Genomic DNA, 24,130 nt, shown 5'->3' with positions numbered 1-24,130 from the left:
GTGTTTTTTTAAATTTGTTGTTGTTTTTTAATTTGTTGCAGTGTTTTTTAATTTGTTGTGGTGTTTTTTAATTTGTTGTTGTTGTTTAGTAATTTGTTGTTGTGGTTTGCACTTCAGGGCCACCGTAAGCGGCCCCACCGTGGATGACGAGACGGGTGGGTGAGCCGAAGCATAGCAGGGCAGACGGATGTTATTTGTGGTGGCAACAACGCCAGCTGGATCACTGACCGTGCCAGCGACCGCAATCCCCTCTAGGGCAGATCCCGACCAGGCGTGGAGTACCGACCTTATAAAGTCACTGAAGTGTGTGTAGTGCAGTGGGTGAGTCTGTCCTTGACGTGTGTGCACCTGAAGTCTTGCAGTGTTGTGCTGTGTCTCTTGCTGTCTGTACTCACCCTCCAGGTCAAGAGGAGCCCTGCTGGAGAAATCGTAAGCTGCCGCGGTGGTTGCCATCTATTCTATACCTGCCTGCTTATAACCCCGGCCCCTGTGTTCCCCTGCCCGAAGGAAAGATCCAGCGCGCCCTTCAGTATGCCCACCGTATGCCGAGGGAAAGTGCCAATGTGCCTGTGATTCAGAAAGACTGAACTTTTTTTTAGTATTTAACCCCCCCTCTCCCCCTCTTTGTGTTGTTTTTACTATTTAATAAAACTTGTTAATTTTTATTCTTGGTCTGCCTGGTCATTGGGGTGTTTTGGGACCTCCTCGAGGTGGAAGTGAAGGAGGAGCGCTCCCATCTGTGACATATACATAACTTGTATTTGGGTTAAATTTGTGTACTCAGAGTTTTGCACTTAAAGTATACCTTAATGTACAGGTACAGGATAAAAACTATAAACTAGTAGTTTATTGAGATTATAGTTCAAAGTGTACTTGCATAAAGTACAAAATGTGTTACAACTATTAAACTTAAATGTATATCTGTAAGTTCACTCTTAGTTTACTAACTAATGTCACACTTAAAGTATACTTAAAGGTTTTATTTTATAAACTAACTAATGGGCCAATTAAATCCTAATCAGTATTAAAATAGTGCACTTATAAGTGTACTACTACTAGTACAATGATATTAAAGCTGGAAGTGTACTTTTTGTAAAGGAAGTACAGATAACAAATTCTTGTTTATATGTTACTGAGTTAAGATTTGTTAGGGCCTTTTGTAATTTCTATTACAACATTTCTACAGTAAATTGCCTAAGTATGTTTAGAAAAAAAGCTTTATAATTGAAAGAAGATGCTGTACAAACGTCAGGGAATTTGTAACATTTAATTGTAGTTTTCCTTTAGACTTTCTAAAATTTTCATCACCGCTGTTTTGACATGTCTATAGCATAATTACTTCTAAACCCACAATACCAATCTCAATTGTTAATAGAAACCATCAACACTGAAGTGTTTTATTTTTGAGGCTCCATCTTACTGTCTAAGTCCGCTATTAAAGTTTTTGTAACCATAAAAATGTCCAAAATATGTCAATTAATTTTTTGTGTTAATTGTTGCAAATTTAAACCAAGCCCTTTAAGATAAATTTTATTTATAATGTAAAATAATGAAATTAATGATTTTATTGGCACTATGTTTTATTATTTTGCTTATTTATTATTTTACCTTGATTTTGATTGTCTCTGTGTTCACTTTAGGCACAAAAAACACATGAAGATTCTTGTATCATTCACTTTGGAAACATATTTTTTATCATTAGATAATAAAAATGGATCATAATATCAAATCACAAGAGCAACAGGTCAATGCCGGACAAGGCAAGAATATTACGACTTTAGCTGCTGTGTGGATCTTTTATTGTCACCACCAAATTTTCAGGAACAGCTTATCTGTGCTCAACTTCAGACAAGATAACCATATTTATATACATTTCAAAATGTTCCCAATTTCCCAATTCTCAATTTGAATATCACAGCATTGTGAAGCAAGATCGAGAAGAAGATAGCTGATTGTATGGACAGACAATGTCAACAATGATAATTGATGTACCTTTGACCTTTTAATGACATAATTTAATTGTTTTTAATCTCATAATTATAACTTTTTATGTTTAAATCCTATCATTAAGAGAGCCAAGTAAATACAAATTGTAAATACAATACGTACAAATTTGTTAAAATGTACACATGCATTTTGTGAGTTTGCCACTTGTGCAACATCCCCTTCCTCTTCCCTCTGAATGACTCAGAGATATAAAAATAAGGAGTTCATCAGGAGCGAAATGTTACTTTACTGCCGCTGATGAAACAATGACCTCTTAATACAGTTTCTACTACACAGACACATTCAGAGGATTGGTTACTATTGGCTGATTAGCGACAAACACTTATTGATCAGATATTCGGAACAGGTAAGACAACACAACACACAGAAATTCATCTTAAGTTTATTATTCTCTTTTTATTTTGCACTTTTAAAATACATTTTCAAATTTAGTTAAATTAATACAAAATATTTTCTGTAATTTAAAGGTTGCTTTAACTAATTAGAAAATAATAAACATTACACTTAATACAATTAATATGAAGCAACAATTTCCTGAAAATCTTTTTTTGAAAGATATTTTATGTCAGACATATAACTTTAATTCCCTGTAATTATAATTAGATGTGTATCTACATTCTTTTTTATGTCTGTTTAAATACATTAGGAGATGTGATAGGAAACATTCAATGAACAGCTGCAGATCTTTTTAATTAACAGAAGAATCAAATGTATCTGTCTTGTTTTCAGAATGAACTTTAATACAACTGTCCTCCATGACTCCAATGTCTCATCCCATTCCCACCCAACGAAATCTACATTGGACATTATCTTCTACACCATCATTATACTCTTGGGCACCACTGGAAACTCTGTGGTCATCTGGGTGGCCAGTGTCCGTATGAAACCCAATGTCACCAAAATATGGCTGGTCAACCTCGCTGTGGCTGACCTGATCTTCTGTCTGTCACGAGTGACCTCACTCGTCAGATATTTCATTGGCCACTGGCCATTTGGGGACTTTGTCTGTAAGTTTATGAGCTTTCTCAAGTATACAAACATGTTCTGCAGTGTTTTTCTTCTGGCTGTCATCAGTGTGGAGCGAGTGATCTGCGTGTGGTGCCCAGTATTTGCCAGGAATAAACGGACGTTATGTGCTGCTCGTGTGATCAGTTTGGGAGTTTGGATTGTGGCGTTAATCTTCAGTTCACCAAACTTAGTGTTCCGGGGGATCCATACAGATCACAACTTGAGCTACTGCCATGACAAGGTTAGAAAAGCTTTACAAAACCAAATATCTTCTGACATTTGCCACCTTGTATATTTATAATAAAACGTACAATTCATTTCCAGACCAAAACAAAAACAGACATTCTGAACCAGAAGATGCATTTTAAAAAGAGAATAACTGGCTAAAGCATTGTTTTCATGTTTTTATAAATATCTATGAATATATTACTGTATTTTTATTTTATTTAGTACAGTCAAAAACCTCCTTTAAAAAGCATAAAGCTGGACTCTTTCGATAATCTCAAGGTATTGCAGTACTGTTGTTTGCCGATAAGTGTCACCCCAGGCACAAACTCCGCTTATGCACAAAAGGGATTGACAAATTATCATCCTAAGCTTCGAGCTTTGGTTTGGCTTGCATTTTAGATTTTTTCCAGCTATTTGGGGCCTGGAAGAACCAATAAATATAATAACCAAATATTTTTCATTGAGCATAAAGCAGTGTAATTGTCCACGTTTGTGTACATCAGGTTCCAGATACACAGAATTGAGTATTATGGTGCAAACAGAAAAAAATTTGATGTCCACCCATGTAAACACACAACTTACCTAATGAATAATTTAGCCTGAATTCTAAGCAGACAAAGAAATTGAAAACATGCTGTTTACACGTGCTTACATTTCTCTGTTTGTTGAATATGTTTTTGACAAACTTCTAATCTCAATCTTAAATTTGCAGAAAGAAGCAATCAAAGGAAATTCAGCAAAGTATGCTTTTTACTACATTCGCTTCTTTTGTGGATTGGTGTTTCCTTTCCTGGTGATCTTCATCTGCTACACACTGGCTGCTGTTGGCATTCGAAGAACAAAACTCTCCGGCAAATCAAGGCCTCTTCGGATACTTGCTTTATTGGTTTTTACCTTTTTCTTATGCTGGGCACCTTATCACATCCTAGGTCTTCTTAAAATGATAAATAGAAAACACCCTGCTGTAAAGTTGGCATGGCGTATGTCTTCAAATCTAGCGTATTTTAACAGCTGTGTGAACCCAATATTGTACTTCTGCGTAGGACTGAATCTCAAGCAACGTTGCAATCAAAGCCTGTTAGGGATTTTTCACAGAGCTCTTACTGAAGGAGACCAAACTCCTACACCAGATGGCACTATTGAGGAACAGTCTAACAGTGTTTCATAGGCTGCTGGTACAACACCTGAATGAATGTAGATTAACTCTTTCCCCGCCAGCGATTTTAAAAAAGTTGCCAGCCAGCGCCAGCGTTTTTCATGATTTTCACAAAAGTTTAATGCCTTCCAGAAAAATCTTCTTCAAATATATAAACATACAATATACCAAATGAAAGAACAGACCCTCTGCTTTCAAAAAAAAAAAAAAACGTTTCATCCTACCTTCAGTATTTCTTTTGTAATCAGCTTTTGAATATGGTTAGGTTTCTGCAAAAACACCACATTTTGAGCAAAAAGCAGAGATAATTCCATTTTTGTGACGGACTTTTCATAGAGATCCCATTCAGAGCGATCTTTAAAACAGACACGGACATGCAGCAGCTTGCCATAGGGCAATACTTCCGGTTTTAAAAAAGTTGGATAATAGCGGTATTGCGGAATGACGGAAATACTCGTCATTGGCAGGGAAGCGTTTTCTCTTGATTGACGAGATATCTCGTCAATGGCGGGAAGAGTGAAGTGCATCACAGTTTCATTAGCTAAAATACCTATCAGGATCAATGTTTAGCCAGCTGCAAATTTTTTCAATGAGGTATGAGGTACGCTGAGGCAGACGTAAAGTAATAGAGAAATCTAAATGTATTAGTAAGTACTAATGTTCATTTTGGAAAAGCCTGCTACAGCATCTGTATAAAAACATTTAAAACTTGGCTTCACTCATTGAGTTCACATTGATTTTAATCTTTGATGTGACCTTTTTCAGTTAATATTAAAGATATCAAGGTTATATTTTCACACGATGTTCTTAACATTATGCAGGATGATTTTAGTGTAACAGTAAATCACAAATGACCTAGTTGAGTTTTCATAGGCAGGGTTTCATTTGATCAATGTGTGGCTTAACATCAAAACTGAAAGTAGAGATTATAGACAGTGGCGAATCATAAGTGATTTTAATTTGGCTGTATTGTTTTTTTTAGTATTTTCAGTTTTATACTCCAGCTGGTTAATTATTTAATGTGTTGTTAACTATTTAAACTGCAAATAAGCTTATTTTTATTTTTTTGTTTAGTCTTAGCATTCAAAAGTCTTAGATTTTTCTTATCTGAAATCTGTAGATACTCTGGTTATTATTTGTCACTTGTTGTGTCGTGTTTGCTCATGTCTTTTGTCTACTTTGTGTTAGTTTGGCGGAGAAAAAATTGTTTTTGCATGCACTGCCCTGAAAGACTTGTGCTATGTATAAAATGTGTTGCATAGTTCCTTTTGTTATCCCAAAAAGTTTGAACTATTATCCAAAACTGTTTCTTTTATACAATGGTTTATAAAATAAATGGCCTATTTAAAATGGTAAAATAAAAATGATCTCCTAATGGCAAGGCTGAGCTTTTAAAGCAACACTAAAGAGTTTTTGCCCTTTGCTCCCCCTACAGGTTAGAAGCGGAATTGTCCATTACCGCTGTCTTAAATAATTTAGCCTACTGCAGCAAAGCTGGCTCTGATTGGATTGTAAATCTGTCGTAAGGCAAGTTTTTGTAGTTTTTACTCGAACTACAGGACCCGACGGTTGGAAACTTCTTTAGTGCGTTTTTTTTTTGCCGATAGAGGGCTGCAAAGCGAATGTGAAAGTACCGTTCACCCTGTTTCGAGTGGATGAACGACTGAAACTTTTTTGGAAATGTTATTATAAGGTATAAAAACTCTTTGGTGTTGCTTTAACTAGTCTTTTATTTTATTTTATTGAGGGCTCTTATATAATGTGAACATAATGAATAACACTGGTAGTTTTTGTATATTTGAATGCATTACTTAATTGTGCTGTTGCACAGACCAATCTGCATATGATATGACATCATAGCGTTACAAAGCTGTACTATCAAAATGCTCTCACGTGATGTCACATGCCAATTGATGTGCATAGCACTACAGAGCAGGGTGGCCATTCGTGCCAGTTAAGTTCCTCCGGACACGTCCCGAACATGTTTTCGGGTGCGTTCTCCGGAGGTCGCGTTGCTCGACCGCATACGTCATCGAGGTTCTCACATTTCAATTTAAATACAATAGAAAATTAAGATTTATTTATTTTAAGACATACAATCATTGTAGTTTCATTCTTACCTTGAAATGTAACGGTTGCCTTTCTGAAATTGAACCTGAAATATGAAACCTTGATGACGTGTGCGTTCGACCAGCGCGGCTTCCGAGGAACGAGCCCGAGAAATGTCCGGGACGTGTCCGGCAGAACTGGCATAATAAAATACACTTGAAAGATACTTCTTTTGTAAGTACGTACACTCAACAAGTTCCTGCTAATTTTGTCACTGAGGCAATATTTGTCTTTAAACCTTTTGTAATTTCTGTTACAAAGTTGCTACAGCAAATTGCCTCATATGTCTATCAAAAGGAAGCTAATTTAACTAATTTTACTAATAAACAAATCATTCTAGTTGAATGAAGCTCTTGTGGCACTGTACTGTACATTCGTTTAAATCTTTTTTTCCTTTTTGGACATGCGCATCATAATACATATAGCCATGTTTTATAAGACTTTAAGAATTAGAATACCCACACTGTAAAAAATACTTTGCTGCCTTAAAATGTTTTGTTAAATCAACTCAGATTTACAAGTCATGCCAACAGAGATGAGTTGTCACAACTTATAAAATATAGTTGAGAAAAGTCAACTTAATTTTATAAGTTATAACAACTCACTTGTAGATATAACAACTCATCTCTAGTCAAGATAAATAATAGTAAGTTGAAATGACTTGTAAATCCTAGTTGATTCAACAAAAAATTTTAAGTCAGCAAAGTATTTTTTACAGTGCAGATCCCAAAGCTAATTCTTAAAATCCTTTCAAGGGTCTGTTTGCTTGTCCATGCCTTTCTCTTAATAGATCAAGAATTTAATCTTTATTTAAAGGAAAACACCACAGTTTTGAATATTTTACTATGTTCTTACCTCAACTTAGACAAATAATACATACCTATCTTTTTTCAATGCGTGCACTTTTAATCTTTGTACAGGGCCTCGTGAATGATAGCATTTAGCCTAGCGCCATTCATTTTTATGGCTCCAAACAGGGATGTATTTTGAAGCCACCAAACACTTCCATGTTTTCCCTATTTAAAGACTGTTACATGAGTAGTTACACGAGTAAGTATGGTGGCACAAAATAAAACTTTTGTTTGGAGCCATTGGAATAAATGGGGCTAGGCTAAATGCTAACACATTCAGGAAGCGCTGTACAAAGATTAAAAGTGCACGTATTGAAAAAATATAGGTATGTATTAATTCATCTAAGTTGAGGTAAAACACAGTAAAATATTAAAATTTTTTGTTTTAAACTATGCCTAAAATACTCCTCAATGTGTTCAAAATTGATTAGACCTCTTTTCGGTTACTATGTCAACAATGACTATTTTGTCATTTTTTTAACGTCATTCCTTAGAATTATGCTTATATAATAATTTGATCAAGTCAATGATGATGTGATCGAAAAGACATATCAAAATGTGTTATGTCAATTTAACTTCTAAATTAAGTTAAGCAAGTTTAACTTGAGTTCTGTAAGTTATAGCAACTCATCATTGGAAAAAAAATTAAATAGGAAGTTTAAAGGAACAGTATGTAGGATTGTGGCCAAAACTGGTATTGCAATCACAAAACTTGTGGCTAAAACTGGTACTGCAATCACGCAACTGGGGCCCGTACCATGAAAATGGTTAAACAAACTCAGGGTTACAGGATTAGTTTCAGGTTGACAAAACCAAGCCAATGTGCAGGCCTTGTTGGTAAAAGCTATTTTCATGGTACCAAAAACCCAGGATTTGCACAAACTAATCCTAAACAAAGCTGGCTAACCAACTAAACCAGCTTCATGGTATAGGCCCCTGGTGGCCAATACACAAAATGACAACATAAACATCAGTTGAGGGCTGCAACTCCACTTTTTTAAATAACAATATCCTGGCCGGACCACTGTTGTCAGTGATATAAGTATTTGAAATGAAAATGATTTCTTAATGTCTAGTGACATATCAGAGCCATTTTATGATTAATTGATATAAATTTCTTACATACTGTTCCTTTAAATGACTTGCACAGCCACTTTTGATTAAACCTAAAATATAATATAATTTATAACAATACACTGCATGTAATACAGTAATGTGAGACCCAATTTTGTAAATACAATTCTGTTACTTACCCATGCATTTTGTGGGTTTCTGCTTTACAACATCCCCCTTCTTCTTCCCCTTTGGCTGAGACCTCTGAATGACTCAACAGAGATTTAAAAATGAAAAGGTGTTCATGCAGGAGCTAATTTTTGCTATATTGCACACATACTGTTACGGTTCAATCCAGGTAAGACAGGATGCGGATCCAAATGCAGTAAGATTTATTAAAAATAACAACAAACAAACAAAAACATAGCAGGTAATCCAACGAGACAGGAACACGAAAAAACACCATAACATTGAGCAACGATCGACCTCAGACACTGGAAACACTAGGCTTAAATACACAGAGTAATCAGGGAAAACAAGACACACCTGGGGAACAATCATCACACGGACCAATGAACAAAAGAACTACAAAGAACTACAGACATGGATGACACAGACATGACTTCAAAATAAGAGTACAAGACAGGTTACCCAGACAGAGTTAATAACATAGCCCCCCCTCAACGGGCGGCTTCCAGACGCCCCCCACAAACCCCCAAAGTACAACAGTCTCGGAGGGCGGTGGCATGGAGGGGGACCCGGGGGTGGGATGGTGGGCCAAGGCCACAAAAGTCCACGGGCCAGGGCGGAGCCGCAGGCGGAGACAGGGACCAAGGCGGAGCAGCAGGCGGCGACAGGGACCAAGGAGGAGCCGCAGGCGGAGACAGGGACCAAGGAGGAGCCGCAGGCGGAGACAGGGACCAAGGAGGAGCCGCAGGCGGAGACAGGGACCAAGGAGGAGCCGCAGGCGGAGACAGGGACCAAGGAGGAGCCGCAGGCGGAGACAGGGACCAAGGAGGAGCCGCAGGCGGAGACAGGGACCAAGGAGGAGCCGCAGGCGGAGACAGGGACCAAGGAGGAGCCGCAGGCGGAGACAGGGACCAAGGAGGAGCCGCAGGCGGAGACAGGGACCAAGGAGGAGCCGGCAGAACTGGCAACCAGGGCGGAGCCGGCAGAGCGGGAACCCAGGGCGGAGCCGGCAGAGCGGGAACCCAGGGCGGAGCCGGCAGAGCGGGAACCCAGGGCGGAGCCGGCAGAGCGGGAACCCAGGGCGGAGCCGGCAGGGCGGGAAGCCAGGGCGGAGCCGGAGACCAGAGAGGGACTGGATACCAGGGTGGTGCTGGTGGTATTATGAACCTGGGTAGAAGAGAACAGAGAGAGGCCCTCTGGGCCTGGTTAGACAGGGCAGTGAGTTCACATATTGACATCTCAGACCAGACAGTGAGGGCAAAGAGCTTGGGGACAGTCATCTTGGGACATGCAGAGAGTTCAGCACTGGCCATAGTCTTGGTGACGACAAAGAGTCTCTGGGGCATCGCGGTGACCACACTAGCTGACCAATGGGGCTCAGATGACTCACTCGGCTCAGATGACTCACTCGGCTCAGGGGAATCAGATGACTCACTCGGCTCAGGGGAATCAGATGACTCACTCGGCTCAGGGGAATCAGATGACTCACTCGGCTCAGGGGAATCAGATGACTCACTCGGCTCAGGGGAATCAGATGACTCACTCGGCTCAGGGGAATCAGATGACTCACTCGGCTCAGGGGAATCAGATGACTCACTCGGCTCAGGGGAATCAGATGACTCACTCGGCTCAGGGGAATCAGATGACTCACTCGGCTCAGGGGAATCAGATGACTCACTCGGCTCAGGGGAATCAGATGACTCACTCGGCTGAGGGGAATCAGATGACTCACTCGGCTCAGGGGAATCAGATGACTCACTCGGCTCAGGGGAATCAGATGACTCACTCGGCTCAGGGGAATCAGATGACTCACTCGGCTCAGGGGAATCAGATGACTCACTCGGCTCAGGGGAATCAGATGACTCACTCGGCTCAGGGGAATCAGATGACTCACTCGGCTCAGGGGAATCAGATGACTCACTCGGCTCAGGGGAATCAGATGACTCACTCGGCTCAGGGGAATCACGGGACTCGGGGGACTTAGAGGATTCAGGTTTCTGGAAAGCATCACAGGAGACAGAGGAGCAGTACGCGGACCACACACACCACACAGCCATGCCAAATATGGGAATTACAGAATGCAGAGAACATACCTCAGACTTAACAGGCACCACGGATCTGGAGACCACAGGACGGGGAACCCCAGCCACCCGTACAGATACCAATGGGGTATCCACCAGGCTGGTGATGAAACACCGGAACTTTGGCAGTGCTGGATAGTTCATCAATGCAGTTTCGTGAAAAGGAGTAGGTGTGGCAGTCATGTTGTGAACCGGTTCGGGTATGGGAGCCATCTTGAGAATGGGTGCGGGTGTTCCTACTGCACCTTTAACTACTGGAACGGTGATGATGGTGGCTTTCTGACAAGTCGGGGCTGGTATAGTTGTGGCAAACTCGAATACTGGGGCAGGTTTAACAACAGCGAACTGAGGCTGAGGCATGGAGTGGGATGACGTGGCGGCCATCTTAAGCACGGGTGCTGACACAGGGGAAACAGGACTCGGGAGGATAGCGTCCGTGCTCACAGTAGCTCGCTCGGGCATGGGTTTCCTCCTCCGTCGCCGGTGTCGTGAGCAACGTGAGGGGTTAACGTCCACTGGCACGAGAGTCTGTCAGAGGTGTGGACTCGAGTCATGTGACTTGGACTCGAGTCAGACTCGAGTCATGAATTTGATGACTTCAGACTCGACTTGACAAAATGTACAAAGACTTGCAACTCGACTTGGACTTGAACATCAATGACTCGTGACTTCACTTGGACTTGCGCCTTATGACTCGAGAAGACTTGCTACTTCACACGAAAACCTGGGAAAAAAAATTCAGACGGCCGCGCCGCTCTCAGTGTATCTGCATATGTGAAAAAATGTGCACAACCTGCATGCAGAGAGCACGCGCGCTGCCTGCACGACAGCCAATCACTGTAGCCCCACCTTTGTTTGGATGTTGGGACCGTACCAGCAGTACAGCTCAGCAGTGGTGTAGTCTACGTATACCCACTAGGAATTGTCAAGGATTTCCGTATATCCACTAAAAATAGCGCGAGGATGCGTAACAGCATGGTTTTGTGACATTTCAAACTTTTACTCATAATTTAGATGTGAAGCACTGACCATTAGCATGCTACTTGCTACTTTAGCGGGTTGAAATGCATATACATATTAGGCTATATATTTGGTGTGTTTGACTTCATGTCGGACTGCGCGCGCGATCCGATAGGCATATTAAGTGACTGGGGAGCAGACCGATGTGGCGCCACAGGCGAGTGACAGCAAAGTACCGCGAGAGTGATTCCAGTTATCACATGGAGAAATCTGCTTTGAATCGCTCTCGCGGTACTTTGACATCACCAAGAGGTCTGCTTAGCGCCAAATGACGTCAAACCTGCAGTGTAGCTGCTCACGCGACACTGTAAACAAACAATCCATTTGAAGTGAACGAGTGCTGCAACATAAAATCCGGAGAGTTAACAACGCACATGTGAGTAAACAACATTTAAATCATCAGTCAGTTTATTACTTTATCTGGAGGTAAGGCTCCAAATGCAATAAAATAAACCCGTGATTATATCCTGATGGTTTTTAGCTGCCTTCAGCAAGTTTGCTTGTGGTTCATAGTGTTAAACTTTCCTTCTCTGTGTTAATTTATATATCTAACTGTTACGTTCAAGATGTATATGATCTTAAACTTCTGTTGGTTTGGGTGTCTAATATTAGGCAATATGATAATCTTGTAACAATAATTAAGTAAAAGCCTATTTTCATTTTTAGACAATGCTTGTATTATATGCAAATAAGCTTTTTATATCAACTATGCAAATTAGAGTTAATTCATGGTCATCTTAAATGTGTATTAAATAAAAACATTTACACCATTAAATTACACATGGTAATGTTATCAATAGTTGTCAGATAATAGCTATTGAAAGAGTGGATTTTTTTCTCCTTCAATGCACGTGTTAGCCACGGTTTGAAGATTGTAAACAGTTTATTTAATTTTAATTAACAGTTGAGTAGCTTTTGGCCCTGAGTTAGATGTTAATCAACACTAAACTAATCTAAAAAATCAGTCCAGTTTCCCCAGCTGTAAATGCCATTGACTGTTAAAGGAACACGCCCAGATTTTGGGAATTTAGCTTATTCACCATGTCCCCCAGAGTTAGATAAGTCCATACATACCTTTCTCATCTCCGTGCGGGCTGTAACTCTGTCTGATGCATCCCCCGCTAGCTTATCTTAGCACAAAGACTGGAAGTGAATGGCTCCAGCTAGCATACTGCTTCCAATGAGTGACAAAATAACACGAACATTTTCCTATTTATGTGTTGTGATTTGTATAGTCACACCGTGTACAAATAACAAGGTCATGTGAGACACAGCCATCTTTTGGCAGTATACATTCTGGGAGCTGTATTCTCAGAAGACGAAGCACTACTACATGGGCGGAGTGATTTGCACAACTCTGACCGAACTCTCTGCTCTTCACCAGTGCTTTGCCTTCTGAGAGTGTGGTTCCCAGTGTGTGTGCTGTTGGAGGATCGCTGTGTCTCATATCACCTTGTTGTTTGTACGCGGTGTGACTGTGCAAATCACAGCACATAAGTGGGAAAATGTGTTGTTTTGTCGCTTTTTGGGAGCAGTGTGCTGGCTGGGGCTATTCACTTCCGGTCTTTGTGCTAAGATAAGCTAGCGGTGGCTGCGTTAGACAGAGTTACAGCACGCACGGAGATGAGAAAGGTATGTATGGACTTATCTAACTCTGGGGGATATGGTGAATAAGCTAAATTCCCAAAATCTGGGCGTGTTCCTTTAAAGTCTTTTTTTTTCTTATAATAAACTGACATGTTCATACACATTCAGTTTATGTGTTTATGAGTAAACTTTCAGAATGCTGTCAGTTACATGAATATCTATACTGTATGCATCTGTGAGTGTGGTGGTGCATATGGGGTGTCGCGCTGGGACGAGTGAGCATAAGGGTCAAAGGGAAAACAAAAATCTAGACTACACCACTGCAGCTAAGTCACTACATTGACATGGCAGAAGGACAGTATGCCCTTTTGTTCTGGGCACTGAACAGTAAGGGGCGGTTTCCCGGACAGGGATTAGACTAGTCCTAGACTTAAACACTTTTAAGAGCTCTCCAAACTGAAAACAACTTGCACTGACATATCTTAAAATACATCAATACCCTTTGTTTTACCTCAAAATGCACACAAGTAATGTTTTTAGTAAGGCATGTTTGTTAAAACTAGTTATATTTCCTAATTTAACTAAGGCTTAGTCCTGGATTAAGCTAATCCTGGTCCGGGAAACCGCCCCATAGACCCCTTCCTTCACTCTTTCAAGTAGCCATCCGAGTCTTGGCAGTGCCTGCTTCTAGTTCTCCAGTGGAGCGAGTTTTCAGCCATGGTGGCATCATTCTGCGTCCCTATCGCGCACAAATGACTGACAGACTTTTGGCCAATTTGATATTTTGCAAATGCAATGCAGTATAGGGGCCTCCCTCCACCTGTACACAGCACGCATTTTATTTCTGTGGTAAGAGGACTTGAAATGACTCGAAAGTAAAATGGTAGGACTTTGGACTCGACTTGAGACTTGTTGGCTTTGACTTGTGACTCGACTCGGGACTTGCCTCGTCTTTGACTCGACTTGACTCGGGACTCGAAAGCAAAGACTTGAGACTTACTTGTGACTTGCATAACAATGACTTTGTCCCACCTCTGGAGTCTGTAGCGCGGAGGCTGCAGATTTTGCCTCGGGCAACTCCGGCATAAATCGCTCATGCCCTCTGCTACGTAAATCCACATGACGGGCAAAAGCGAAAAAATCCAACTCCTTCAGCTCATAAATCTCCTGCATCGAGACAGGCTCGCCCCAGCAGTGATTGAACCAGATCTTCATTTCAGTCACGTTGAGACGCAGACCCTGTGACTCCGCCCAAAACCTCTGAGCGAACTCGTCCACTGGTTGTCCCCGCGGACGAAGGGAGGCGAGTTTGTTCCGCCTCTGCCAGAACTCCTTGTCAGAAATAGGGGTGGAAACACAAAAGTCTGTACGGCTGTAAATGGACATACTAACACTAGGGACACACCAGGGAACTCGGAAAAACACGGGAACGAGGAATTACTGCTGGATCCTGAGTGGTCGATCGTTCTGTTACGGTTCAATCCAGGTAAGACAGGATGCGGATCCAAATGCAGTAAGATTTATTAAAAATAACAACAAACAAACAAAAACATAGCAGGTAATCCAACGAGACAGGAACACGAAAAAACACCATAACATTGAGCAACGATCGACCTCAGACACTGGAAACACTAGGCTTAAATACACAGAGTAATCAGGGAAAACAAGACACACCTGGGGAACAATCATCACACGGACCAATGAACAAAAGAACTACAAAGAACTACAGACATGGATGACACAGACATGACTTCAAACTAAGAGTACAAGACAGGGTACACAGACAGAGTTCATAACACATACACAGTTTCGGCTAGACACATTCAGAGGATTGGTAAGACAGGTAAGACGCACACAGAAATTCATGTCAAGTTTATCATGCTCTTCTTCTTTTGCACAAGTGTGTTTTACAATACATTTCTAATCTAATTTATTTAATATAAAATGTTTCCTGTAACTGTAAGCTTTAAGATTGCATTTGTATTATCTTTGTTAATCTGCTTTAGATCTTTAGACAGTAAACATATCACTAAATACAATTCATAGCAAAAAATTCCATAATTTTTTGAAAAACAGTTGAAACGTGAGCAAAGTTTTTTAATATAATGTAAATTAATCATTCACATTAATATAATTTCACATTAAATTAGATTATTAACTATAGCATTTATTCATCGTTTTTTAATGTTTTCTCTCTTTTTTTAAAGCAAAATATAGGGAAGTGTAAAATAGTACTGAGGAGGTCAAACATATATTGTTTAAGAAACTGATTGGCTGTGTTTACCTATTAATTTCATATCTGTTTATATACATTAAGTGACATTAAGATTCAATGATTAGCTTCAGATCTTTTTAACAGAAGAAAACTAAAGCATCTTTATTTTTTAATTAATCAAATGTATTTCTCTTCTTTGTAGGATGGCCTTCAATACAACTTCATTAGAAATGGTCATCGACATCATCATTGTTCTTTTAGGCACCACTGGAAACTCTGTGGTCATCTGGGTGGCTGGCGTCCGTATGAAACCCAATGTCACCAATGTATGGCTGGTCAACCTCGCCGTGGCTGACCTGATCTTCTGCGTGTCACGAGTGACCTCGCTCGTCAGTTTATTTGTTCACCACTGGCCATTTGGGGTCTTCGTCTGTAAGTTTATGAACTTTTTCAAGTATACCAACATGTTTTGCTGTGTTTTTCTTCTGGCTGTTATCAGTGTGGATCGAGTGCTCTGCATGTGGTGCCCAGTATTTGCCAGGATTAAACGGACGTTATGTGTTGCTCGTGTGGTCAGTTTGGGGGTTTGGATTGTGACGATCATCTGCAGTTCACCAAACTTTGTGTACTGGGGGATCAACATTGATAAGAGGAACTTGAGCCATTGCTCACTGAAGGTCAGAACAGCTTTACAAAACTGAATATCTTCTCACATGTCTACATTTGACACTTTGCATAATATTTATAATAAAACTTAAAGGTGCAGTGTGTAGATTTTAGCGGCCTCTAGTGGTGATGTTGCAAATTGCAACCAACAGCTTAGTCCACTGCTCACCCCTTACTACAGTAGCCACCACCGGACAAACATGTCATTGTTGGAGACAACTTAGTAAAAAAATTGTCCGTTAAGGGCTTCTGTAGAAAAATGGCGCCACAAAATGGCGACTTCCATGTAAGAAGACCCTCGGTGTATGTAAATAAAAAGGTCTCGTTCTAAGGTAATAAACACATAACGGTTCATTATGAAAGGTGTTTATACACCCCTTATAATATAGTTTTGTATATTTTTTAGCATTTCTGTCAAGAGATCAACCTTTAAAGTTTTCCTGGATGCTGATCAAATCAGCTTTATGAATTATATTTTAAATTCTCATTATTTATATAGCCTACTTTGTTAAATATTGAGAAATGCTTTGAACATTGAATGCTCCATACTGATTGGTTGACAAACATTCTTATTGGCCATACACACCAAATGCGAGTTCAACAATTTGCGCAAGTAGACATACAAACATACAAAGTTAATGCAAAGACGCGATCAGACGCGTCCTCACGCGGGGCAGTGCGAATAACGTGGATTGGCGGAGCAATTGCGCAAAAACACGTGCTATTCACCTCCAACGCGCCTTCGCGCAAGTTGAAAATATTCAACTCGCGAATAATTCGCATGACACAAAGTTAAATTGCGCGCACATATGAAACACTCTTAAAAATAAAGGTGCTTCATGATGCCAAAGAAGAACCATTTTTGCCTAAATTGTTCAATAAAGAACCCTTATCATGCAGTTTCATAAAAGTTTCTTTGTAGCAAAAATAGTTCTTCAGGTTATACCTTTGACTGAATTGTTATTTGCGGAACCTAGTATGCTTCTTTATCGCTGTGAAGAACATTTTACTATGAGTGCTCACATATTAAAGATATTTCTCTTACTTAATTAAAATTAAAAATACTAATCTTAAATTTGCAGAGAGGAGCAGATGAAGGAAATGTTTTCTACTACATTCGCTTCTTTTGTGGATTTTTGTTTCCTTTCCTTGTGATCTTTATCTGCTACACACTGCCTGCTATCGGGATTCGCAGAACGAGACTCTCCGGCAAATCAAGGCCTCTCCGGATTCTTGCTTCGTTGGTTTTGGCCTTTTTCTGTTGCTGGGCACCTTATCACATCCTAGGTCTTGTTAGGATGATAAATAAAAAACACCCTGCTGTAAAGATAGGCTGGCATGTGGTTTCAGACTTAGCCTATTTTAACAGCTGTGTGAACCCAATTTTATACTTCTTTATGGGACTGAATCTTAGACAACCTTGCAATCAAAGCTTGTTAGGGATTTTTCACAGAGCTCTTAAAGAAGAAGGCCAAGCTCCTGCACCGAGTGGCAATATTGAGGAACATTCAAAGAGCCCAAAGGCTGTTGGTACAGATCACCAAACACCTGAATGACTGAAGATTCAGTGCATCTCATATTTTCATCAGCTAAAATATCTATCAGGATCAGCTGATTGCAAATTTATTTAAAAAAATTAATACAATTTTTAATAGCTGCAGTGCTAAGCTAAGCATAAGTCAAAAGATTAATATCTCATGCCTTTACTTAAATACTCATAGACATCAAGCTATTATTTTGTGTTTTTTTTTCCAAAATGTTTACTGTTTTTAGGGTACATGCATTATATTCACGTCCAATGAGTTTAATGCCAAATAAAGTATGATGAATTGCAGGAGACATCTATAAAAATGTAGTCTTGATAATAAACATTGACAAATACAGATAATTTTTATAAAAAAAGAAACGGCAAGAGCGGTATAAGGTACGCTGCCGCAGACGTGAAATAAGAAAAAAATTACATTTCTTAGCAAGTTTAATGATAATTAATTATATAATTAAAACTTGGCTACACTCAGTGATTTCACATTGATCTTTGACATGACCTTACTCAGCCAATATTAAAGATATCAAGGTTATATTATCACTGAATGTTATTTACATTATGTAAGATGGTTTTACTCTAACAGTAAATCACAAAAAGAAAATGACATTTGATTCATGTGTGCCTCTACACAAAAACAGATAGTAGAGATTATCTGGAGATTCGACAGTGGCGAATCCTCAGTGAACTTTTTTTGGTTCATTTTTAGTATTTTATATACAGCTGGTAAATAATTGAATGTGTTGTAAACAATTATTAACTGCATATTTATTAAATTTTATTTGTTTGTTTAGTCTTCAAAAGCCATAAAAAGTCTTACATTTTTCTTTTATCTGATATGCACAGATACCCTGGTTATTATTTGTCATTTAGTAGCATCTGTGTCTTGTTTGCTCATGTCTTTTGTCACCTGTTAGTTTGGCAGAGAAATAACAGTAATTGTATATGCAGAATTCAAAGGACTGATATTCAAAGGACTAAAGAGGAACAAAGAGCTTGTGTTAATTCTTTAACTATTTATGCAACATATATTGTATAACAGTACTCTTTGTCCTGCCGAAAATTTTCAGTGTGAAAACTGTGTGACGTCTTTCACATGTGCATTTGACAGACTTTTGTCAATTTGTCTTGTTTCCTGAATACATAAACCCTGGAAATAATAATTAGTAAATATTTTGCCCATTTCGACAAAGACTCAAATATGACTGTATAATAAAGCAAGAAACCAGCTGACGCAGATGGTCTCATCCAATAATACATTATGCAAAGCCTGAACAATATGGATAAACAAACACATAATTACATGTAGGGGTGCGTGAAGAAAGTTAAGCCTGTGGCTAAATAAAGTCCACTCCATTCAAGGCAATGTTTTTTTTGTGGTCATATCTCTATAAAAGCAGGTCAAACTCATAATTTCTCAATGCGAAGAGGGGAAATACACAGAGAAAGGGGTGAGTAGGTCATTGTTTTATTCACTGGGCAAAAATGTTTTGTTTTTTACATTTGAGATTTACTTGTGAACCGAAATTAAGCGGTCTGAAACCGTCTGGAGAAAGTTAAGCAACTAGTTTAACTGATCCCACCATAAGGAGTTAAACCAAAAGTTTGTTTAACTTTGTCTAAGTGTGTTATATGTTAAATTATATTTCAGTGTGATATTTGCCATTGTTATGTTATTGCTACCAGTTGCAAAAGTTAAAGGTAAAAAAATCCATCAGAATGTATGGGTAGCAAAGAGAGATCAGAATTAAGAGTTTTTTTTGTTATATTACCTAGGACACTAAATTACACATTACAACTGTAATTTATAAAATGTACTGCAGTAAAGCAGTGCTTAAATGAGCTGAACAGTGTAACAATTGAGCAGATCAATTGAACACACAGAGGGCAAACTACTGTGGCAAAAAAAAAAAAAATCCTCAATAACGTGTTTGGTATATAATTAAAGGTTAGGAAATAAATAAATATATCATTAAAGATGAAAATATTTGGTTGTCTGTTTAAGCCTGCAATTCCAACACTCACCACCAGAAACCGCCCTATCTCACATTAATTTTGAGGATGACGTTTTAAGTCATTCCAGTAAATTGTCTCACATGTTAGAAGTGTTTTTCTGAAACAAGTTACAAAAGACTCAGAATATACTGAACTGTGGAGTTACACCGTTAAACAGTTTTTTTCTCATTTCTGTGATCAGGATTATTTGGGCGCACTAGAGCAACCGAGCCTGGACCCGCCCCTACACAATTGCAAGCGTTCCCGCGAGTGGGCGTGGCTTCAGCGGCAACAGCGGACATTTTTCTGTGATGTGACAAACTCACAACACATATTAAATATCATTTTACCCAGACTCTAAGCTATGAAGCTTGCATGATATAATTAATAATTGTGCAAAAATCTCTTTTATTTGAAAAGCTAAAAAAATTTTTTGATTCTTTGTGTCATTTGATTCCGCTGTTAAAAGACACTTTATTGAACACATGTCACTCACCATATGGGGGTAAATTTGTCTGGATCCAACTTATTTTCCTTTTGAGGATGTCCTCTTTGTTAAAAAATATGTATAGCTTAAATGTTTAGTGTCAAGTTGGCTAGACGTGTATAAGACCCAGGTTTGTAAATACATATTTGGTCACACTACATTTTGTTTTTTCTCTTAGGCTCTCCACCTTCCTGTTGGCTGCCACTTCTGAATGGTTCAACAAAGATACAAAAAATGTGCTTTCATCAAGAGCTATATTACTGATAAAACAATGACCTTTTAATATTCATACACAGTTACTGCTACACAGACACATTCAGAGGATTATTCAGTTTTGGTGACAAGCACTTATTAACATTGTTTACAGGTAAGACATCACGGCAAAAAGAAATTCTGAAAAAAATATTAGTCTATTTTCTTCTTCTTGCACAATGTTTTACAATACCTTTTTAAGGGCACAATATAAAACACTGTAAAAAAATTCCGTAGAAATTTCAATGTTATTGCAGCTGTGTTGCCGGTAATTTACCGTAGATTTAAATTTATGTTATTTACTGGCAAGAGTTTGTTCGAAGTTAAATAAATTTTAAGTAGTAACAAGTCTTTATCTTTACAGAATAAAACTATACAATAACTGCCTCATGCAAAGCATTCTGGGACCAAGAAATCATCATAAACCTTTTTCTGTTTTTTGCTTCAGATTTTGTTTCCCGGAATGTTTAGCTTGAGGTTGTTTTTTTAGTTTTACTCTGTAAATACAAAGACTTGTATATGTTTAATGTTCATTTAACTTTGAACAAAATGTTGCCAGTAAAAAACATAAATTTAAATCTACGGTATTTTACCGGCAACCCAGCTGCAATTTCTACGGATTTTTTTACAGTGAAGATATTTGCATAACACTATCCAAAAACTACTATAGCACATTGTTATATATTTTGTTCACATGTGTACTTACATCAGTAATTCTTTAAGTGTGGTCCGCCAAACCCCCCCAGTGGTCCGGCCAAAGATGACCTAAACTAGGTGTTTATACAATCGTCACAAGTAGATTTTTCATATTAAGCTGCAACTCATTTCACATTTACTTTTTCAAATGAAATAAAATTAATATAATAATTTCTGAACATAGCATTACATTTGTGTTTAAAAAATTAGTTATTAGTGCATATTACACTTAAATTTAGCTTATCCTTCCTATTTTGTAGTTTTTAGGGGCGTGTTAGAGTGGGATTCTGTTAGGTGGTCCTCAGAAAAAAATTGGAAGATAAAGTGGTCCTTGGGGTGAAAAAGTTTGAGAAACACTGAGTTACATTATCCCAAATGTTTTCAACAATTTGATTCAAGAGAGTTTGCGGTTTTAACCAGCTTTAATTATTTTATAGTGTACAAAAATGGTTTTAAAAGTGTTCCACTACATTGTTTATGCCTGTTTGTATACATTACGTGATTTCATAGGCAAGATAAAATGTATAGCTGCAGAAAAAAGTTAATTCATTAAATTAATCTGTCTTGCTTGTAGAATGACCTTCAATACAACTCTTCAAGTCCACCAATACTCCAAGTCCAAAACTACATTGGACATTGTCTTCTATACCATTGTTGTTCTCTTAGGCACCACTGGGAACTCTGTGGTCATCTGGGTTGCCGGCATCCGTATGAAACCTAATATCACTAATGTATGGCTGGTCAACCTCGCCGTGGCTGACCTGATCTTCTGCTTTACACGACTGACCTCGCTTATCAGTTTATTTATTCACCACTGGCCTTTTGGAGACTTTATCTGTAAGTTTATGAGCTTCTTCAAGTATACCAACATGTTCTGCAGTGTTTTTCTTCTGGCTGTCATCAGTGTGGATCGAGCGCTCTGCGTGTGGTGTCCAGTGATGACCAGGAGGAAACGGACGTTATGTGCCGCACGTGTGGTCACTTTGGTGGTTTGGATTGTGGCGTTGATCTTCAGTTCACCATACTTTGTGTACCAGGGGGTTTCCCTTACCAAGTACAACACGAGCCGCTGCTCAATGAAGGTCAGAACAGCTTTTCAAAACTGCTTGAATATCTTCTCACAGACTCATTGTTACATTTACCACCTTGCACAATATTATTAAAAAAATGAATAGTTCCTGTTCTTGATGTTGATTGTTCAAAAAAGTAAAAAAGGTTTATTAGATACAGTACGAATTACCGACAAACTTGATAAATCAATTTATCTAAAATTTGCAGGAAAAAGAAACAGATGGAGGGCATTCAGCAAAGTATGCTTACTACTACATTCGCTTCTTTTGTGGATTTGTGTTTCCTTTCCTGGTGATCTTTATCTGCTACACACTGGCTGCTGTTGGGATTCGGAGAACGAGACTCTCCGGCAAATCAAGGTCTCTCCGGATTCTTGCTTTATTAGTTTTTGCCTTTTTCTGTTGCTGGGCCCCTTATCACATCCTAGGTCTTGTTAAGCTGACAAATAAAAACCACCCAGCTGTAAAAATGGGATGGAATATGGCTTCAAACTTGGCTTATTTAAACAGTTGTGTAAACCCAATGTTGTACTTCTGCACGGGACTGAATCTCAGACGATGCTGCAATCAAAGTCTGTTAGGGATTTTTCACAGAGCTCTTACTGAGGAAGTCCAAACTTTGTCAACGGATGCCTCTATGAAGGAACATTCTGGCAGTGTTTCGAAGCCTGCTAGTACATTTCACCAAACATCCGTTTGACTGTGTCCTCATGTCATCCTACAGTAGATGTATATGACTACATTTCTTTAGTTGAAAAAATAATACAAATAATTTTATATTAAAATGTCGTCATGTTGTCGTCTTTTATGGCGAAGTTCCAAAAAGCACATCCATTCATCAATAAAGTTGAAATATTCAACTGAAGAAAGGAAGTCATGGAAATAATTTAAAGGAAAACACCACCATTTTTCAATATTTTACTATGTTCTTACCTCAAATTAGACAAATTAATGCATAACTACATTTTTTTAAAGCGTGCACTTAATCTTTGTAAAGCGCGTTGTGACTGTGTTAGCATTTAGCCTAGCCCCATTCATTCCTTAGGATCCAAACATGAATGAATTAAGATGCCACCAAATACTTCCATGTTTTCCCTATTTAAAGACTGTTACATGAGTAGTTACACAAGTAAGTATGGTGGCACAAAATAAAACGTTATGAGGTTATGAGTTGCTCTCTTGAGAGCATCAGTAATACTGTTATAACATGCACTGTAAAAAAATCCGTAGAAATTACAATGTTATTGCAGCTCGGTTGCCGGAAATTTACCGTAGATTTACGTTTATGTCAATATTTACTAGCAAGAGTTTGTTCAAAGTTAAATAAATTTGAAATATTAACAAGTCTTTATCTTTACAGAATAAAACTATACAATAACACCCTCATGCAAAGCATTCTGGGAACCAGAAATCATCATCAACCTTTTTCTGTTTTTTGTTTTCCAGAATGTTTTGCTTGATGCTGTTTTTTTAGTTTTACTCTGTAAAGACAAAGACTTGTAAATGTTTAATGTTCATTTAACTTTGAACAAACTCTTGCCAGTAAATAACATAAATGTAAATTTACGGTAAATTACCGTCAACCCAGCTGCAATTTCTATGGATTTTTTTACAGTGTGGTACATTACTTTAATTTATAATTTAATGGGTCCCACAGTTTCCAGTGTATTGAAAATAAAACACTAATTGGGATCAAGCTGTTAATTTTGTGTATGTGCATTTTCCCCAACAATATTTGCTGTTATTGTTTTGTCTAACATGCTACAAGTCTCACGGAGGTTCGTGATATAGTCACGTAAATTTTTTATTCTTTTTTTCGTGATGTTGTCACGGATTTCCGTTTTTTTCGTGATCGCGTGGCAAGTTTCTGTATTCGTGTGATTGTCACGTATTGGTTACTCAGCTGCTTTTTTCAAA

General features: G+C 38.6%; 3 protein-coding genes across 4 annotated transcripts; all 3 read left to right on the top strand.

Moving 5' to 3' along the window:
• The first annotated feature begins 2,205 nt into the window (after positions 1-2,205).
• Positions 2,206-7,180, top strand: LOC129455215 (C3a anaphylatoxin chemotactic receptor). Its single transcript, XM_055219881.2, has 3 exons — positions 2,206-2,353; positions 2,737-3,256; positions 3,956-7,180. Exons 2-3 carry the CDS (start codon positions 2,738-2,740, stop codon positions 4,409-4,411), a joined length of 975 nt encoding a protein of 324 aa, XP_055075856.2. The 5' UTR covers positions 2,206-2,353; position 2,737; the 3' UTR covers positions 4,412-7,180.
• An 8,327-nt stretch (positions 7,181-15,507) lies between these two features.
• Positions 15,508-18,080, top strand: LOC129455216 (N-formyl peptide receptor 3-like). The gene is made up of 2 exons (XM_055219882.2): positions 15,508-16,181; positions 17,253-18,080. Exons 1-2 carry the CDS (start codon positions 15,708-15,710, stop codon positions 17,724-17,726), a joined length of 948 nt encoding a protein of 315 aa, XP_055075857.2. The 5' UTR covers positions 15,508-15,707; the 3' UTR covers positions 17,727-18,080.
• Positions 18,081-20,381: 2,301 nt separating this feature from the next.
• On the top strand, positions 20,382-23,082 carry LOC129455614 (C3a anaphylatoxin chemotactic receptor). Of its 2 annotated transcripts, XM_055220383.2 has the most exons (3): positions 20,382-20,562; positions 21,718-22,225; positions 22,422-23,082. In XM_055220383.2, the coding sequence occupies exons 2-3, from the start codon at positions 21,719-21,721 to the stop codon at positions 22,911-22,913; spliced, it is 999 nt and encodes a 332-aa protein (XP_055076358.2). In that variant the 5' UTR covers positions 20,382-20,562; position 21,718; the 3' UTR covers positions 22,914-23,082. The 2 variants fall into 2 exon arrangements, with proteins under 2 accessions (XP_055076358.2, XP_055076359.2); XM_055220384.2 differs by lacking the exon at positions 20,382-20,562 and having other exon boundaries at positions 21,635-22,225.
• The last annotated feature ends 1,048 nt before the right edge of the window (positions 23,083-24,130 follow it).

This window comes from Misgurnus anguillicaudatus, chromosome 20, assembly GCF_027580225.2.
Source record: "Misgurnus anguillicaudatus chromosome 20, ASM2758022v2, whole genome shotgun sequence".
Lineage (NCBI taxonomy): Eukaryota > Metazoa > Chordata > Actinopteri > Cypriniformes > Cobitidae > Misgurnus > Misgurnus anguillicaudatus.
Note: the sequence above shows the minus strand (reverse complement) of the source record. Positions and strands in the feature narration are given on the sequence as shown.

What these genes read in the sequence shown, in the direction of transcription:
- LOC129455215 (XM_055219881.2), top strand. Translation starts at nt 2,738, where the DNA reads ATGAACTTTAATACAACTGTCCTCCATGACTCCAATGTCTCATCCCAT. An exon ending in TGAGCTACTGCCATGACAAG is followed by an intron (nt 3,257 to 3,955) that starts GTTAGAAAAGCT and finishes TTAAATTTGCAG; the next exon opens with AAAGAAGCAATCAAAGGAAA.
- LOC129455216 (XM_055219882.2), top strand. Translation starts at nt 15,708, where the DNA reads ATGGCCTTCAATACAACTTCATTAGAAATGGTCATCGACATCATCATT. An exon ending in TGAGCCATTGCTCACTGAAG is followed by an intron (nt 16,182 to 17,252) that starts GTCAGAACAGCT and finishes TTAAATTTGCAG; the next exon opens with AGAGGAGCAGATGAAGGAAA.
- LOC129455614 (XM_055220383.2), top strand. Translation starts at nt 21,719, where the DNA reads ATGACCTTCAATACAACTCTTCAAGTCCACCAATACTCCAAGTCCAAA. An exon ending in CGAGCCGCTGCTCAATGAAG is followed by an intron (nt 22,226 to 22,421) that starts GTCAGAACAGCT and finishes TAAAATTTGCAG; the next exon opens with GAAAAAGAAACAGATGGAGG.